Source organism: Vulpes lagopus, chromosome 24 (genome assembly GCF_018345385.1).
Source record: "Vulpes lagopus strain Blue_001 chromosome 24, ASM1834538v1, whole genome shotgun sequence".
Lineage (NCBI taxonomy): Eukaryota > Metazoa > Chordata > Mammalia > Carnivora > Canidae > Vulpes > Vulpes lagopus.
Window position 1 is genome coordinate 18395177 of NC_054847.1, and position 20324 is coordinate 18415500.

General features: G+C 39.3%; 1 protein-coding gene across 1 annotated transcript in view; it reads right to left on the reverse strand.

Moving 5' to 3' along the window:
- The window catches only part of MCM6 (minichromosome maintenance complex component 6), a 33837-nt gene extending 13739 nt beyond the window's left edge, over positions 1 to 20098 (reverse strand). Inside the window, exons 1-10 of the mRNA XM_041739269.1 lie at positions 19903 to 20098; positions 15606 to 15752; positions 13617 to 13727; positions 11894 to 12143; positions 9091 to 9256; positions 8669 to 8814; positions 7522 to 7672; positions 5148 to 5289; positions 823 to 964; positions 51 to 158 (exon numbers count right to left, since the gene is read on the reverse strand). Of these exons, the coding sequence (XP_041595203.1) occupies positions 51 to 158; positions 823 to 964; positions 5148 to 5289; positions 7522 to 7672; positions 8669 to 8814; positions 9091 to 9256; positions 11894 to 12143; positions 13617 to 13727; positions 15606 to 15752; positions 19903 to 20009 (1470 nt within the window). The 5' untranslated portion in view covers positions 20010 to 20098. The remainder of the gene's footprint in view (positions 1 to 50; positions 159 to 822; positions 965 to 5147; positions 5290 to 7521; positions 7673 to 8668; positions 8815 to 9090; positions 9257 to 11893; positions 12144 to 13616; positions 13728 to 15605; positions 15753 to 19902) is intronic.
- Positions 20099 to 20324: the final 226 nt, after the last annotated feature.

Here is a 20324-nt window from a genome sequence, read left to right on the forward strand (position 1 = left end):
ATCTTTAAGGTTATGGCATGATGCAGCAGAACAAAAGTGAATACACATACCTTCACTCCTGCTTTAGTGATGGAGATGGTTTGCTGTTCCATAGCCTCATGAATAGCGACTTGATCCCGCACATCCATCTTATCAAATTCATCAATACAACATACACCCTTGTAACCAAAAAATTAGCATAAGAAACTGCCTTTGAGATGCCAAATGGCAAGTATAAACTTAAGTTTACTACCAGAGACCTTTTCTCTAAACAACTTTAAGGTAGGTAAGTAAGCAATCTTAATTCCTTAATTTCCTCTACTAAAGTAGGCTAGTTCGTCAGATTCCATTGCTAGAAGGAACCATATGTGTTGGCTCATTTTAAACCAAGAGCAAGATTAAAAACATACAGCTACTTACTGCATTTTTATTTAACATCAAAACCTTGTGTAAATCTCTAGGTCAAATACTCTGGGTCACCTCAGCATTGATTTTAGGTTGGGGAAATGAAGGGTAAATTTGGAACATAACATCTATAAACGTATAGCTACAGCTTACATGCCTTTACAGATCTAACATACTCATGTCAAATACAGTAAAGTGCAACAGACATACTCATAGAGGTGTCATGGTCTGGAAAGGAAAAAATGCTGGGAACTACTAGTCACAAAAACACACATACTCTGGGCAGGCAATACGTTCTAGATTAATGAAACTATGAATTATTTCCTAAAAATGGTTTTTTAAAAAAGGATATCTTATTAATAGAAACTTATAGGCCTTTGCTGATCAAGAAGAGGCTATTCTGATTTCTTTATAACCAAAAGTATAAAATGTTCTTACATTATCAGCCAGCATCAAAGCTCCAGCTTCAATGACAAATTCATGAGATTCCTCATCTCTCACAACAGCTGCTGTTAAGCCAGCAGCACTGGATGCTTTGCCGCTAGTGTAGACAGCTCTGGGGCTGAACTCCTCCACGTGCCTATTCAAGGTTATTATATTCATTAACGCATGACTACAAAGCATACTTTCTAGAAGTGTTAGCTGATAGGGCTTATGTCAATCAAGAATTAAAATTTCTTAAAGAACACGTGAGAGAGGCATTAGGCATAAGTAATTAATAAAGATGTATGTCACAGACTAAATAGAAAGTCTTATCTCCTTTGGGCTTTAAAAAAATTTTTTTTAAATTTTTATTATTTTTTTTCCTTTGGGATTTGAAGTCAATTTAAACCCACTCCTGTCAAGTTGGAAGATGAAGTTCATACATGACAAGAACATCATTTTAAAAGAAGGCTTTAATAATAGTTTGGCAACAATGGATCCATTAGAAGGCCTTGCACTTAAAAAACAAGACAAACTAGACGTGAGATTTATTCCCAAATAGGTTGGTTTGGGACGCCTGGGTGGTTCAGCAGTTGAGCGTCTGCCTTTGGCTCAGGGTGTGATCCTGGAGTCCCAGGATCGAGTCCCGTATCAGGCTTCCTGCATGGAGCCTGCTTCTCCCTCTGCCTATGTCTCTGCCTCTCTCTGTGTGTCTCTCATAAATAAATACATAAAATCTTCAAAAAACCCATAGGTAACATCATAGTTCATGGTAATAGGCTGAACGCTTCCTCCCTAAGTTCTGGAATAAGACACTGATGTTTGCTCTTGTCATTTCTATCCAACATTATACTGAAAAGTCTAGCCAGGACAAGAAAACAAAAAGGTACCTATATTTGAAAGGAAGAATAACTATCACTATTTGCAAATAACATGACCTGATAAGATAGAAAATCCTATGGGATCCACTAAAAATGAATAAATGAGTTCTTGTAAGGCTATAAGATAAAGGATCAACAATCTATTGTATTTCTATATCCTGGCAACAAAAACTCAAAAATGAAAATTAGAAAACAATTCTACTTACAACAGCATGAAAAAGGGTAAAATCCTTATGAACAAATTTAAGAAGCACTAGTTTATACTATGAAAACAACAAAATACTGTTGAAAGAAAAAATAAAAACCTAAATAAATGGAAAGATATTCCATGTTCATGGATCTGAAGACTTAAAAATTATTAAAAAGATAATATATCTCAAGTTGATCTATAGATTAATACCATCTCTATTAATATCACAATTGGCTTCTTTGTAGAAACTGACAAAGCTGATCCTAAAATTCATGTGGGGGGGGGCCTGGGTGGCTCAATTGGTGTCCAACTCTTGATTTCAGCTTGGGTCATGATCTCAGAGTTGTAAGATCAAGCCCTGCACTGGGCTCAACTCTGGGTGTGAAGCCTGCTTGGGATTCTCTCCCTCCCTCTCCTCTTCCTCCCATCACTCATGTGTGCTCTCTCTCTGTGTGACTATCATAAATAAAAAAAATTAAAAAAATAAAATAAAATAAAATAAAATCTAAAAAAAAAAAAGAATAGCCAAAACAATCTGGAAAAAGAAGAGATGGATGACTCACTTTCTGATTTTAAAACTTACTACAAAAATAGAGCAATTAAGATAGTGTGGTATTGGCCTAACGGGAGACATGAAATATAACCGAGAGTCCAGAAATAAACCTTTTCATTTACAGTCAACTGATTTTCAACAAAGTTGTCAAAAACAATTCAAGAGAGGAAAAGAATAGTCTTGGCATTCAAACAACTAGTTATCTACAATCAAAAAGAACAAAGTTGGACCCCTATCTCATACTATGTACAAAAATTAACTCAAAATGGATCAAGGACCTAAATTTTAAGAGCTAAAATTATCCCAAAGAACTGGATGCAGAGACTTGAACAAATACTCGTACATCAATGTTCATAACAGCATTATTCATTAATAGCCCAAAGGTGGAAACCCAAATGTCCATCAATGGATGAACAGGTAAAACAAAAGGTGATAAATACACATAATCAATTATTATTTAGTCTTGAAAAATATAGATAAAAATGTTTAAAAAGGCAAATGTGATGTGTATTTTATAATTTTTAAAAAATGGTGAAAACTTACTAATGTTCATAGCACTACTTATAAAAGCCCAAGGAGAAACAATCCAAATGCCCATTAACTAATAAATAGATAATTTTTAAAAAAATGATTTTATTTATTTATTCATGAGAGATACAGAGATAGAAGCAGAGACATAGGCAGAGGGAGAAGCAAGCCTCTCATGGGGAGCCTGATGCGGGAGTCGATCTGGGGACTCTGGGACCACACCCTGAGTCAAAGGCAGCCACTCAACTACTGAGCTACCCAGGCATCCCTGACAAATAGATAATGAAATGTGGTAAATACATATGATAGAATACTAGGCAATAACAGAAAGTACTGGTATGCTCCAACAAGGCTGAATCCTAAATACATAATGTTAAGCAGAAGAAGCCAGTCACAATGAATCACATAGTATGTAATTCCATTTATAGGAAATGTCAAGATAGAGACACTAATGTAGACTAGTGGTTGCCTACGGTCAGGGAGGAAAATGAGGACTGCTGGAAGGTACAGGATTTCTTTTTCGGTAATGAAAATGTTGTAAACCCAGTATGTTGATGGTCATACAACTCTGAATATACTAAAACCACTGAATTGTATACTTAAAAGAGGTGAATTTTATGATATGGGAATTATATTGCAATAAAGATGCTAAAAGACCCACTAGATATAAAAGGCTATTTCTCTCTAAAATAATCATGTATAATACAATTCTGTTGCCAGAATTAGCAGCAATATTATAGCATATCTTTTTGTGGTGGTGGATAGGAAGCGGTTGGTGGGAACAGAGGAAACGAAGAGAGAATTCCCTCCCCCACCTTTTAAAAGATGTTATTTATTTGACAGGATAAATAAAGGAGAAGGAACAAGCAAGCATAAGCAGGGGTAGTGGAAGAGGGAGAAGCAGGCTTCCTGGAGGATGTGGGGCTCTATCCCAGAACCCCAGAATCATGACCTGAGCTGAAGGCAGATGCTTAATCAACTGAGCCACCTAGACGCTCCAGGATAATCTCTTTCAACATAGGACTATTATTTTCAAATCTAAAGCCTAGTCCTTGGTATATGTGAAGGAAATAATATTTAGTTTTAAAATTCCAAATCAACTAAAAATGTTTCTGGAACAGTGCCATGTTACAAATTTCCCAAAGGAAAAGTAGCTTGATATAGTATGAGGAGCACAGCTTTGCAATCAGATACGTATGAGTTCTAATACACATGGTTCAGCAGTCACCTATTAGCTATGAGAAGGTGGATAAGGAACTAAGTTTCAGAGAAGTTTTGTTTGCCTCCCTCAAAAAAGAGGATTATATTACGTGCCTGAGTGCTGCTAACACAAGATGCATACACTCACACAGTACCAAGAACACAGCAAGTATTTCAAAACCAGTTGCTACTATTTTGACCTCTAGGTTTCTTTTAAGTTTGAAAGTAAGCAAATATTTGCTATAGCTTCTAAAAATAGGTGAAAATTGCCATAGTAGTACATATGTTGATGGTTAGCATAACACATCTCATCCTTGTTGCACTATTGGAAAGCATGTTCTATATAAGAATCTTAAAAATGTTTGTATTCTTAGTCTCAGCAATCCTATGCTTAGGGATTTTCCCAAAGGAAACAAAACAAAACAAAATTTTATACAAATCATGATGTTCACTGTACCGACATCCATAATCATTAAAATAAATGAAGGCAAGCTAGGAAAATAATTTTGTAAGTTACAGTACACCAATAAAAAATGTGAAAATAAGGAAACATATTTAGGGTAAATTAAAATTAAAATATGTTGTGATTTATTACCATGAAAATATTCACATATTGAAAAACTTTTAAAAAGATTACACAAAGATATTATACAAGGATTAAGATAACTCAAAATGGGATTGGAATTATAGGTAAATTTTCCCTATTCTAAAAATTTTTTTTTCCTATTCTATCAAGTTCCACATCGGGCTCCCTGTGAGGAGCCTGCTTGTCTTCCTCTGCCTGTGTCTCTTAGGAATAAATAAATAAGATCTTAAAAAACAAAACCAAAACCAAATTAAGGTAATTTAATATAAGCAAAGTTATACATTCAACAGTTGTAATTTATACTGCTGCTTTAATAAAGGCACACTGCATTCTTGTTAGCACAGAAAGCCTGAACAATGAATACTCTGTTTTTTCCAATGTACTACCTTGGCAAACACTTACTTGAGAAACTGGCTCTTAGCTGTACTTGGGTCACCAACAATGCAAACATTTATGTCCCCTCGAAGAGAGGTTCCTTCCCCTGTTGTCTTTGGAACACCACCAAAGAGCATCAGCAGGACACCCCGTTTTACTTCATCATTGCCTAAAAAGAAAACGCAAGGTTATTTTTCAACATGAGGTTAAACAATTTCAAAAACGACCATAAGGCATGTTTACTGACGTAGAGCCAAGAAAGCTGAAGTGAAGCGTAAGACTGAAGTAAAAATACCTGGCTTCTAATCTTGGTTCTTCTTCGTAAAACTTAAAGCCACCTAACCGCTATCCCAATGTCCTCACCTATACACCACAGACGGCACAGATGCTGATGCTCACCATCCTAAGAGCCATTCCTTGTCTGTAAGTCCTACTTTCTCAGTCTTTCCTGATGTAGTACTTCTCAAATAACTCCATAAATAAACTATGTCCACCACAGCACACTGTATTTGCCAATTCTAATAGCAGAATTTATTGTTCTATCAAGAGTTTGAGTTAACAATACACAATTTACTTCTTTTGTATCACCAACAGTGTTGAATATAAAAACTCACTAAATGAACTGCTATGGATTAGATAAGATACTGAATGTGATCTATGGTTTCTTCTACAAGCTGTTTATGAATCCTACATGAAAAGGAAATGTATAGTAAAAAAAACTGGATCTTTAAATATGTGCTGTTAAAATTTTTTTTCTGTGCTAATTATTATGACTTTTTGTGAATTCTATCAACTAAGTGCTGGGCAAACCATCCCTTAAAGGCAGAGAAAAAAATCCATTTCACAAACAAGCTTTGACTTATGATCTTTGAAATAAATGTGTCAGGAAGTGTCATGGTTTTTAAATAGTCCACAAATTGTTTAAATCTTCTCACTTGAAAACAGAGCTTAATTTTCCTCTCCTTAGGGAGTAGCTGGACTTTATTATAACTTCCTTCTAAAAAAATAGCATATGGTAAAGTGAGGGTGTTTAACTTCTGAGACTAGGTCCTGAGAAGCATTTTATTTCCTTCTGGTTTGCTCTCTTGGAGACACACACACTCTGGAGGAAGAAGCTGCTGTGTTGTGAGAACATGAAAACAGACCTGCGGAAGAGATTCATGTGGCAAGAAAAAATGAGTTTCCAGTTAATAATCAGCACTAACAGGTAAATCCTTCAGCCTAGTCTAGCTTTCAGATGATTGCAGCCTCATCTAATGTCTTAGCTGTATCCTCATCAAAGACTGAGTAGGCACCACTCAACCAGAACCACTCAAGTAAACTTTTCTCAAATCTTGACCCACAGATTGTAAGAGACACTGCTGTTTGAAGCCACTAAGTTTTGGGGTAATTTGTTATGCAGAAATAGATTAAGTTTCTGGGTGAGGAGTGGAGCTGGATCAAAATTTGAACACTTAATTAAGGGAAGATACTCTAGAATTCATGAAGGATTATTAATATAAAGGATTTCAGTTCAATTTCACTGGCCAAATATTTACCTATTTAGATAGAAAATAGGTAACTTTTTAAATAGCTAAGAAATATATATGAGAAATACCCATAACCCCTCTGAGTTCCTGTCATTAACTCCAATTCACTATGAAAGGATGGGAAAAGCAAGGCTAACGCACGAGGCTTGAAACTTTAGTCACATACTCCAACAAACAGGTTAAATAATGGTGAGCAACTAGCAACCGAGAGCCAAGAAAACCATAAAGAAACCACTGAAGGTATAGACATAGTACATATAGCCAAGAAACAAAGAATTTCCTTCTTGAAAATTAAAAAAAAAAAAAAAAAGATAAAAAGATCAGGATATTAATCTAGCACATTATAATGTACTTAAGTATGGTTCTACCCTAAAGCTAGAAAAAGAAGCCTAAATGACTTTTTTCTTTTTAAAAAACCAGGGTAAAATATACGTAACAAAATACTTACCATTCTAACCATTTTTCAATATACAGTTCAGTGGAATTAAGTACACTATATTTTATAACCACCACTCTTATCCATTTCCAGAACTTTTCATCATTCCCAACAGAAACTATCCATGAAATACTAACTCCCTATTCCCTCCCCCTATAGGTAACCTCCTTCTACTCTGAGTCCCTATGAACTTGCTTATTCTCGGTACTTCACTTTAAGTGGAATCATGTAGTATCTGTCCTATTGTAAATGACTTTTTAATATCCCTTGTAAATCCACTAAAAATCCTTTGGATCTGCTTTATGTGCTGTAAGAAATCACTTATTGCTGTTTTTAAAAAAATTTGAGGTTCTAGTATAGTGAACATTAAGTATTTATTGCTATTTTTTAATCATTTTGATTTCAATCTTATGCCATAAATGGAAGGAACTCTTACCATGTATAGTAGGGAACAGGCTGGTACAGAGATTGTGGTACAGATTTTTATCCTGACTCATTTCAAACACTTTCTCCCACTCCTTCACAGTCATTTGGTTCTTAATGCTCTCAGCAGTCTGTTCCTCATCTCGGAGTTCTTTCCCTCCAAACTGAAGGGTAGAGGACAAAGGAAAATACACTTGCATGAAAACAGTCAAAGGAAAGTGATACAGAGCTTCATTATAAACAAACAAACAAAAACCAGCCTGGGATTTCAACTTCAGAATCTGTTGACTACAAAGGTTTTCTAAGAAAAAAAAAAAAAAAACAAACCCTAAACTAGTAAGACCTAAGTTAATCGAGATACTTTACAGTTTGTTCTCTCCAGTGAATTAAAAACAAAAAAGCTACCACTGTTTTATATTGCTATCTAAATGAATCTGAATGCTCAAGAGATGAGCCATAAGAAAATGTTATTCACTGATATGAACATGCAGTAACAGAATATTACATTCACCCATCTTCTTCCAATACTGGACTATTTTCCAAACTTTTTCTCATTGCTTTCCCATTAGGATGCAGAAACAAGCTCTATACAACTATAATGCCAGGAATCCATCACTCACAGAAAGAGCAAATTAGTTTACTTCCCAGATTACTAAATTTTTCTATTTGTATTTTCTCCAGGAGCATGAAAGAAGAACTGTGGTAATTAAAAAATTATATCATGGATAATTTATATCAATGCTCTTAAAGCACTGATCTCTTAAACATGAAAACAGGCTTTTCTTCAAGGTCAGGAAGACACGAAAAGATTTGGTTTTAAAATTAAAGAATCAGGGGCGCCTGGGTGGCTCAGTTGGTTAAGTGTCTGCTTTTAGCTCAGGTAACGATCTCTGGGTCCACTAAATTTTCAGGACTCGGCATGGAGTCCCTGCTCAGTGGGGAATCTGCTTCTACCTCTCCTTCTGCCCTTTGCTCATGTTCTTTCTTGCAAATAAATAAAATCTTAAAAACAAAAAACAAAACACACAAAACACAAACCCTAAAGAATCAACCCATCCTCCAACCCTGCCACCATTAACACTGACTAGATAACTCAGTAGTTTCAGAAGCCTATATTGTGACTGTTGCAGAGATCATTCTATTAAGGACTAAAGACTCACCCTTGGGTTGGTGGGTGCAACACAACAGGCAAGAAAGACCAGCCTGTATGAAAGGTCCCTAACACCAAGAGCCCGGAGTCCTCGAATGCCTTCTGTCTCATATCCATCAACACCACTTACACGGGAATTAGTTTCTGCACGTGCTCCTGAAAGAATGATAGTTTGTTTCACAGCTCAAACACCAAAGGTACTGAGAATCAAAATTGTTCAAATAAACAAAACCTATAAATCCAAATATTTCATTTAGGCCTTGAAATTTTTCAGAACAGTATTTTTTGTAGCAAAATCAATTGGTCTCTATCTTATACTTTCCTTGCTCACCCTGATGGGTAGCCAAAAACAAGACAATGAAGATTCTAGAAGCTGAATGTTCTGTTTTCAGGTAATGAGAATTTGTTAAATTTGAGCTGAAGATTACTGACCTGGTATGCTAAGCTTAGAGACATCAGGCACAACAATTAGAGTCCCTGTAAAGTCACACTTGTCACCAGCTTGAGCTGACTCCACAGCTTCAGCTCTCAAGATCACTTCTAAACTTCGGGGGATACTCCCTCGAGGAAGCTCAGCTTGAGTCTCTTGAATACGAACCTATAACAATGGCCAAGGAGAAAAGATTATTTTTCAAATGCCATATAATCTAAATTAATGCCAGAAATATTGACATATTCCAAACTCTTACCATTTGCACTTTTGACAATTGCCAAACTTCATCTTAAAAATTATCTATGCTAAAACTCCTTCCAATTTGGTAAGAGATGACACTTACTTAAAAGACTTCACCTTTAGGGGTAGATGGGTGGCTCAGGCAGTTAAGTGTCTAACTCTTGATTTCAGCTCAGGGTCATGAGACTGAGCCCCATACTGGGCTCTGCACTCAGCCCAGAGTCTGCTTGTCCCCCATCCTCTGCTCCTCCCCCCACTTTCACTCGACTTCTCTCAAATAAATAAAGTCTTTGAAATAAAAAACACAAAAAAACCCCCTTCACCTTTAGTACATTTATCGAGCACTGAGTTAATATATGGAACTGCTAGAGCACTATATTATACACCTGAAACTATAATACTGTACGTTAACTATACTGAAATCAATAAAAAAGATAAAAACTTCACTTTTACTAAAGAAATGTTTTCTTACTTGCTTACTTGCTCAAACTATGTAAAGATCTATTCTTTTTTGTTTTTTAAGATTTATTCATGAGACACAGAGGGAGGGGGAGAGAGAGAGAGAGACAGAGACAGGTAGAGGGAGAAGCAGGCTCCATGCAGGGAGCCTAATGCGGGACTCCAGGATCACGCCCTGGGCCGAAGGCAGGTGCTAAAACTAAAACCACTGAACCACCCAGGGATCCCTAAAGATCTATTCTGTTCCATCTTCCACTAAATTTTCAGGGAAATCTTATGGAAAATTTCACATACTTTATACATGCCACTTCAACACTACTGTTAACATTACTTAGATACACACATATCTTTACTATATTTGAAAGATATTATAAAAATCAAGATATTTCACTTCTAATTATTTTCATACTCATCTCCTAGAAGACCATCTGCTATGTAAACATGGTATCATTACCACAGCAAGACAATTAAATAAGATCTGCTACTATCTAGTACATCCTTAAATTTCCTCAATTGTGAAGTGTCCTTCATTACAACTGTTTTTTGTATTTTTTACAAACTAAGGCCCAATCTAGATTTACACTTCGTATTTGGTTGTTATATTTTTTTTTTCAAATATAAAGCACCTTTTACCCAAACTTGTTGGCAGAGTATGTGATTCATATAAACTAAGTCCCAGATTGATATTAAAACACTAAGGAGGGATCCCTGGAAGCGCAGCGGTTTAGTGCCTGCCTTTAGCCCAGGGCGTGATCCTGGAGTCCCAGGATCAAGTCCCGTTACCAGGTTCCCTGCTGCATGGAGCCTGCTTCTCCCTCTGCCTGTGTCTCTACTTCTCTCTCTCTGTGTCTTTCATGAATAAATAAATAAAATGTTAAAAATAATAATAAAAACATAAAACACTAAGGATGAAAAACCAAAGCTAATATTAATTATTTTAAGCTGGTACTCATTCTTCCATACTTGAATGCTTGAGCTGCTGCAACTTTTCTTTCCCTTTGCCTAACACAGATTTACTAAGTTCTGTGGGGACCTCAGATGGGCTCCACCCACAATCTTCATTCTTACTGCTATTCCCCAACTCTTGCCTAGGTAACTACAAGTGCCTAATTGTTAGTCTCTTATTATACACTACACACCAATGTCCCATTAATCTTCCTTTAAAAAAGAAAAGTTCACATCTCCTGAAAATACCTTCCCCTTGTTTATCAAGATAGATCCAAATTTCCCAGCCTGACATTTTTAAGGCTTGGAGTACCTCACACCTCACACCAAATCATCCCTCAGATGATCTTCCATTTCAATCATGATAATCATCACTGCTATCAACAAACATGTTGGGGCACCTGGGTGACTCACTGGTTGAGCATCTGCTTTTTGCTCAGGTCATGATCCTGGGGTCCTGGGATTGAGTACCATATCAGGTTCCCCACAGGAAGCCTGCTTCTCCCTCTGCCTATGTCTCTGCCTCTCTCTGTGTCTCTCAGGAATAAATAAATAAAATATTTAAAACAAACAAACAAACAAACAAAGATGTCCATTTCTGCTTGTCCTTTTATTCATGCCTTCCTCCCTAACCACCAACACGAGGTCTTAACAAGTTTCCACTTCTTCGAAGTTTTCTTAACACTAGTTCACCATCATCATCATCTTCATATGTTTATTATTTATTCTCTGATAAATATATTTTGTCACAGTCTGAAGGAGCTTCCAATCCAAATTATTAAAGGTCAAAACACAATTATATATTGATAATTGAAATCTGTATTAAGAGTTTTGGGCTTAAATCTATAGTTATATATATAATGATTCTCAACTTACATGCTTAACATCACCTAAATAAGCTTATAATAACTTCAAGTGCCTAGAGGTGAATTATTAGCATATACTGAACCTGAACTAATAACCTTTGGAGAGGTCCCTGGGTTGCTCAGTGGGTTAAGCATCTGCTTTCAGCTAAGGTCATGATCCCAGGGTCCTGGGATGGAGTACTGCATTGGGTTCCCTGCTCAGTGAAAGTCTGCTTCTCCCTCTGACCCTCCCCCCACTTGTACGCTCTTTCTCTCAAGTAAATAAATAAAATCTTTAAAAATAAATAAATACCTTTTGAAAATCCACAAATCTTGATTTATTTGTGTCCAGCAAGAATCTCCTTCTGTTGGCACAAACTGGATTTCGGCAGATATTTGGTTGTGTGTATTTGAACTGCTGTTCTACATCCTTGATTACTGTCTGACAGTCCAAGCATAGGAATGTTCCACTCACAAGCTCTGGGTGAACGGGGTGCGTCCGTACTACCTGCCCACTGATTCGAGTCAGTAAACCGATTCTGGATGAGGTGAGTTCTCGAATTCTATTTAAAAACAGATGTCCCATTAGTAAATATTCATTTCTAACTTAAGAAATGTTTCCATTTAAATGAGAGGGTATTTAAGGATAAATTTATGCTAAAACAAACAAAAAAACAGCAAAAAAAAAAAAAAAAAGAGAGAGAGAGAGAGAGAGAAAGAACTCTTTGGACTCTTCTCCAAGAATGATTTAGTCAATGCGACCATTTCTAAATTACACAGTGTATATGCATTCACAGCAAAAAACATCAATATGAAAAACTAAATGGCACCAAAGAAATTGTAATTATAAAACATATGATCCCATTTTATTCTATATGCAAACGTTTTTTGCTTACCTACAATTTCTAAATAATCATCGTATTAGTTTCATAGCAAAGTTATCATAGGAAAGAAATGGCATACTCAGAAGTTGGAAACATTTCCTTTACCTCACAAATTCATTTTATATTAAATAACTTAGCAATTTTTCAAGTAATTTCAGAAGTTTAAGTCTTTAAAATATCACTTCAATTTCTTTCTTTCTTGCTTTCTTTTTTTTTTTTAAGAGTTTATTTGAGAGAGAAGACAGCACAAGCAGGGAGAGGCAGAGGGACAAGCGCAGACTCTTCGCTGAGTGGAGAGCCTGATGGAGGGCTCAATCCCAGAACCCTGATCATGTCGAAGCCGAAGTCAGATGCTTAACTAACTGAGCCATCCATTTGCCCCAAATTTGTTCTTTTTAAATAACTGCTAAAGACAGAGTGTCTTGGGTGGCTCAGTGATTGAGCATCTGCCTTTGGCTCAGGTCGTGATCCCGGGGTCCTGGGATAGAGCTCCGCATCAGGCTCCCAGCAGGGAGCCTGCTTCTCCCTCTCCCTATGTCTCTGCCTCTCTCTCTGTGTGAATGAATGAATGAATGAATGAATGAATGAATGAATGAATAAATAAATAAATAAATAAATAAATAAATAAATAAGGGACGCCTGGATGTCTCAGCGGTTGAGCGTTGGCCTTCGGCCCAGGGTGCGATCCTGGAGTCCCCGGATCAAGTCTTACATCAGGCTCCCTGCATGGAGCCTCCTCCTCCCTCTGCCTGTGTCTTTGCCTCTCTCTCTCTCTCTCATGAATAAATAAATAAAATCTTAACTAACTGCTGAAAGGAAAAATGTTTTAAAGTCATGCCATTTAAGCTGTCAAAAATTTCCAAAGATTCATCAATTTCTGTGACTGTTCTCAGTTTTTATATTTTCTCACTTTATTTTTTTCCCCTAATGTCCCCTGAAAGCTGTCCTGAAATTTGACAATCCCCAGAAATGGCTTTATTTAACTTCCCATTTGATCTCCCTGGAAAAATGTATTTCTCCAAAATCAAACTTTCTAGATAAATGAACCTAACTCTTTACACATATAAGACTAAACCTCCTGAGTTTTTTAATCATTAATTGATGCCTATACTGTTTGGTGAATTCCTGCTTTTTCAAAGAAGGCTTTCTTACTTGTGTCTGGTAGGCAGGTCTTGGAATGCAACATAAAAATCCTTGGCAAGAGGAATCTCTTTTCGGTCTTTGACAAAAGTTTTTAAGGCCCGACATAGGTAAGGGTAAACTCTGAAAAGCAAACAAATGAACAAAAATCACATGACATCTTCAAGAGACCTACCAAGGCCCCTTTATGTTTCATGCTTATAGACTAAACAATTTCATCTGGCTACAACCAACTATACAGGACACCTCTATTTGCCTAGTCTAGGGTTATGAGCCTCTTCCCATCCTCTCCTATTACCCCACAGATCTAAGACAACAGAAACACCAAGATAAAATGTTATACCCAAAAATCTACTATCTTTAAATAATCACTTAGCACCCACACTGCAGGTCACTCTTATGTCCAAGATTCAACAATCTAGGTGGTTTACGATCCAACAAGACAGTCTCCCATACTAGTCTCTGGCCTGGTATATTCTTTTAGGTTTAATTCTTGACTGATAAGAAATGGATGAGGGGAGAAATTTGTGTGCTCAAGACATGGAGCACATTGGCAGAAACATTTCATTGACTGGTTAGACTGAAGTGTCTTGATAGAAGTTCCTAGCAGTTGCTGCAGCTTGATTTAAACAGTGGGATTTGGAAAGCTTCTGAAAAATGAGCTACTTTCAGCAGACAGAACTGCTACATGGCCTGTGTATGAGGTATGGCTACGGGTGTTTCTACCACCAGCCTGGATTTTCTATCTCCCTCTCACTTGTCAATACAGCTCTTCCTGCTGTGTACTATCTCAATAAACCCTGCTGCTTATCCCACAACCATTCTTGATGATCAGATATGATTAGAAAAATTGAAACAAGTCTTCTATCTCTCAGTTCACTATGTAAAGGAATAGGGCTGTCTTTCCTTACTCCTGGGTCTTCATTTCTCTTTCACAACTGTACATAATGTTTATTTTAACCTGGTTTTATTGATACAGATTGTCACATTTATTTAATCCAAGTGCGGACAAAGATTTGCATAAAAAGATATTTCTTATTTTATACAGCAATTAAAAATTAAATGAAAGCCTATGTTATTAATGTCTAGTTTCTGCCCAAAGAAATGCCAGCTATCGGGATGCCTGGGTGGCTCATCAGTTAAGCGTCTGCCTTTGGCCCAGGGCATGGTCCTGGAGTCCCAGGATCGAGTCCCACATCGGGCTCCCTGCATGGAGCCCACTTCTCTCTCTGCCTATGTCTCTGCCTCTCTCTCGGTCTCTCATGAATAAACAAACAAAATCTTTAAAAAAGAAAAGAAATACCAGCTATTAAAATGTTTTCAAGAGATTTTATATGACATGGAACAATATGTTATACTGTTAAGTGAAAAGACCAGAGACTACATCCACAGCATGATCTCAATAGTTAAATATACTCAGAAATACAATGAAATGTGCTAGAATATCTTTGGGAAACTCCACATTTGCAGACCTGCTAATGATGGTTATCTATGGATGGTGGGAATATATACGTAATCCCACTATCCATAGTTATGTATGTATTCCCTCTACTTATGTCTACTTTCTAAATTCCCTATAATATACACATTACTTTTATAATCAGAAAAAGATTAAACTTTAAGAACGGTATCATTACTTTAAAGACACCCCTGATCATGAACAGGATCCACACACCTTCTCAAAACACCTACTCCTGGGGGCAAAGGAAAGGATCAAATGAATGACACAGTAATACCACTGAATGCCTGAAAGTAAGCAATCCTCTGGAAATTTGGGAAAACTACATAGAAAAAAGGTTTTCAACATTTGCATGTGAAAAATACTCAGGTACACAAAGGTCTAAATTAGTGCAGAGCCAATACTAAAACAACCACTGGTTCTATCAAAGGGTCTCTGAGACAGCTGCCCTTCTGCCTCACAAATGAACAAACCCAGTCCAAGAAAAGCTGGATTCACAGGCTTCATATCTATTTAAAGTAAAGAAGATTAATATGCCATACCTATAGAACTCTTCTTGAATGGTGGTAGAAAGTTGTTGGTTAAATTGCTCCAGGTCCACAAAACTCACAACCAATGTGTTTCTCTCAGGACGGATGAGCTCCTCTGCTAACTGCAAGTACTTAATTTCTCCATCACTGTTCTGGAACCTGCAGATACATGCAAGTCAGATTAAATTTAAGAATTAGGTGGTAAAGGGACGCCTGAGTGGCTCAGTGGTTAAGTGTCTGCCTTTGGCACAGGGCGTGATCCCTATCTCGAATCGGGCTCCCTCCGGGGAGCCTGCTTGTCCCTCTGCCTATGTCTCTGCTCCTCTCATTAATAAATAAATACAATTCTTAAAAAAAAAAAAAAAATTTTTAGGTGGTTAAAAAAAAAATAATCTAAATGCCTCATAATTCAGTGTATTGGTTAAAAACTATCAGTTTTAGGGTCAGACAGGCTAATTTTACTAATTGTATAACTTGGGGCAAGTTATTTGTTCCCTCCCTTTTAGAGAAATAAAAATAAATTAGGACATTGCTTTATCTCAATAGATTACTGTGAAGTTTTTTTTTTTTTTTTTTTAAAGATTTTACTTATTTGAAGGAGAGAGAGAGGGAACATGAGTAGGGGGAGGGGCAGAGGAACTAGCAGATTCCCCTGCTGAGCAGGGAACCCACTGCAGGGCAGATGCAGGGCCAGAGATGCAAGGCTTGTCCCCAGGCCCCCTGGGCCTATGACCTGAACTAAAGGCAGATGCTTATGCTTAACTGATTGAGCCACCCAGGTGCCTCTACTCTGAAGTTTAAAGAAGAATGTCTGTAAAATGCTTTGCAGCAAGCCCAGAACACAGAAAAATGTAGGCTTCAGGTTTTAATCTGCATTTCTTAATTTAATATTTTGTAATAAAAATGCCAACTATTTTAAACTTATTGTTACGTATAATTAAGATTGGAAAATATTAAAGCCAGAAATGCAGTTTAAATATAGATATATACTGGACATCTACCTGCAAAGCATTATGCCCTAGATACTTAAAGCTAAAAATGATGGTGTCGCTCCTGACCTAGGACTGACACTCTCTTGAGAGACATTTCTACTACAGAGAGGTTAACAAGACAATCTAAATGTCCATAACGGGACGCCTGGGTGGCTCAGTGGTTGAGCACCTGCCTTTGACTCAGGGCATGATCGAGGGATCCAGGATTGAGTCCCGCATCGGGCTCCTTGCATGGAGCCTGCTTCTCCCTCCTCCTAGGTCTCTGCCTCTCTCTCTCTGTCTCTCATTAATAAATACATAAAATCTTTAAAATAAATAAATAAATAAACGTCCATGACAACTGGGTAAAGAAAATGTATACACATACAATGGAACAGTACTCAGCCTTAAAAGGGAAAGTCAACAAAGATGAACTCTGAGGATATTACACTAAATAAGCCATTCACAGAAAGACAAATACCATATGATCCTACCTGAATGAGGTATCTAAAATAGTCAAATTCATATAGTCAAAGTGGAATGGGGGCAGGTGGCTGGCTTAGTTGGTAGAACATGTGACTCTTGATCTCAGGGTCAGGAGTTCAAACCCCAGGTTGGGTGCAGAGCTTACATTAAATAAATAGATCGACAGAGAGACAGCAGAATGGTAGTTGCCTGAGGCTAGAGCAAAGGAGGAGATGTGGAGGTCCTAATAAATAGGCATAAAGTTTCATCCAAATGAGACCGAAAAAGTCTTAAGAGATCCACTGTGTAACATTGTACTTAAAGTCAATGATAGGGGATCCCTGGGTGGCGCAGCGGTTTGGCGCCTGCCTTTGGCCCAGGGCGCAATCCTGGAGACCAGGGATCGAATCCCACATCGGGCTCCCGGTGCATGGAGCCTGCTTCTCCCTCTGCCTGTGTCTCTGCCTCTCTCTCTCTCTGTGACTATCAAAAATAAATAAAAATTAAAAATAAAAAAAATAAATAAAAATAAAGTCAATGATAATATATCGTGCAGCTAAAAATTTAAGAGGGTAGATCTCATGTTAAGTGAGATTATTTATTTTATTGTTTTTCACAATAAAATAAAGGGGAAAAAGGAAGAGGTACAAGAAATGTGCTGTGGGATTATAAACTAATTCTGCTCTAGGAGAACATGTAGAAACGCCTCAAGCATTTAAAAAGTGACAGTGGAATTCAGCCTTGAAAGACATTTAGTATTTGAAAGAAAGCAAAAAAATACAACAACAAAATCACCAAAAAAATCCCAGTAGTGGCTAGACTGACTATAGGTGTTGATAAATAAGTGGCAATGTCAGAAAAGGTATAGGAAGAAGGATGGTGGCAGGCTGGTTGTGGGATAAAACTGGGAAGAGGAGCTGTGAAGAATTTGGGACTTTATTCCATAAACAAGGGCAAATCAAAGTTGGAATTTTGAGGGGAAGTTAATATTCCCCTCCTTCCCCAAATACAGTGATTATTTGTCCTATTTATCATTATCCCTAGCACCTAGCTGTATGGTACTTACTGCAAGGCAGTGAAAACAATTATATTCTTTGTTAAAATGAAACATTAATTGAGGACCTATGTAGTATGGTGTGACAGCCAGGTGGGGTTAAGGATGAGATTTCCATTCAAGACAAAGAGGCTGACAGGTAGGTACAGCAAGTTACACCACCAGAGATAACGGAAAATGGCGCCTTAGGAGCCCAAGGGAAGAAAGGATTGATGTTGCCTTAAAGGTTTATAGGATTTGGGACAGCCCGGGTGGCTCAGTGGTTTAGCACTGCCTTCAGCCCAGGGTGTGATCCTGGGGAAACAGGATCAAGTCCTGGGTCGGCTTCTTGCATGGAGCCTGCCTCTCTCTGTGTCTCCCATGAATAAATAAAATCTTAAAAAAAAAAAAAAAAAGCTTATAGGGTTTGACAAAGGAAGTCTGAGTCTGTAGCTAGGTTTTGAAAGATAAATGGCTGTCAGGCAGAGATAGGGAACGTAAATTAAATTATTGTTTTAAATATGTCAGAATTTTGGGGCACCTGGGTGGCTCAATGGTTGAGTGTCCGCCTTCAGCTCAGGGTGTTTATTATCCAGGGTCCCAGGATCCAGTCCCACATGAGTCCTGATGGGAGCCTGCTTCTCCCTCCGCCTATGTTTCTGCCTCTCTTTGCAATTCTCATGAATAAATAAATAAAAACTTTTAAAAAAATACATAAATGAATATATCAGGATCTCTTAAGATAGAATTACTCACAACAGTAAAAATGTGGGGGAAAAAAAAAAAAACCCAAGCGTCCATGAACGAACGGACAGGAAGGGGTACAGGCACACAGTGAAATACTACTCACCCTTAAAAAGAAAGTCTGACCCATGCTGTATACGGGGATGAATCTTGAGGATGTTATAGTGGTAAGTGGAATAAGCTGGTCACAAAAGAACAAATACGGTAGGACTCCAAGCAGACCAGGCGACCAGAACAGTGGAATTCATCTGAACTAAGGGGGATGAAGGAAGGCTGCCAGGTGCTGCGGGCAGGGCGGGGGGAAGGGAGCGACGGTTTAGGGGTCGCAGAGCGTCAACTTTGGGGAAGCCCAGGAGTTGCCGCGAGGGACGGCGCCGCTCCAAGAGCTGCTTCACAAGCTCCATGTAAGCCCTTAACGCCACTCAGCTCTACACTTAAAAAAAGTTAGATGGGAAGTTTTGTAGGTCGATGTAACATAACATGTAACATCCACGTCACGCATGTCTTACAATTTAAAAAAAAAAAAAAAAAAAAGGAGGACGTCATAAGACATTCCGAAGTCCACAGTCTTAGGAAAAAAGAAGTGATGCATCTGCACTAAGAAACCCAAGGGGCGGCAGTGGCAGGAAGCCGGGCAGGGGGTCAGGAGGGCCCAGGAGCCTGGGAGGCTCTGGGAGGCGGGACGTGTGCGTAGAGGGAGGGGGACGGGCAGCACGGAGCGCGCCCCCGACGCTTCGGGCGGGTCCGGGTCCCCGCGAGCGTCCGTCTCCGCGCACGGTTCCCCAGCGCAGCAGGGGCCTGGCCGTCGGGTGCCATCGGGACCGAGCCTGCCCCCAACCCTGCGCGCCCCAGGTGTGGGTCCTCTGAGGTGCCCCAGGGCCCGCCGAGCGCCCCAGGGCCGACGGGGCCGCCAGCCTTACGGGCGGGGACGGCAGAAGGACGGGACCCAGGCGCTCGGGGGGGGGGGCGGGGGTCTCTACTCCCGTCGGCCGCGGCGCCCCCCCCCCACGCCCGCCCGGGGAACGGGGCTCCGCTCCGGAAGTGGGGACGGGCGGCCCGGGGAAGTTCCGCGAGGAAGGGGCGCGCGCCGACTTACTCCTCCAGGAAATCCAGGAAGAGCTTCTGGCACTTCTCGGCCACCTCGTCGCGGACTTCCTGGCGCTGGCTGCCGGCGCCCGGCTCCGCCGCCGCCGCGAGGTCCATGGCCGCCCGGCGCCGAGGGGCCTCAGCCCGCACGCTCCTCAGCCGGCAGTCGCTTCCCCGCAGACGCTGCCGCTCGGCGCGCGCCCCCGGCGGCGGCCGCAACCAATCGTGGCGCGAGAGCTCGCGGGTTTCGCGCCAAACCTGCCCAATGAGCGCGGCTTCTCCCTCGGCCCCGCCCCCGGAGCCGGGATTTCGCGCCAAATGCAAAGAGCGGGAGGAAGCCCCGCGGGCTCTGCCTTTGCGCCTGCGCGGTGTGGCCGGGGGCCGGCAGCTTGGTTTCTGGAGCAGCTTAGGAGGTCGCGTCGGGATTCACGT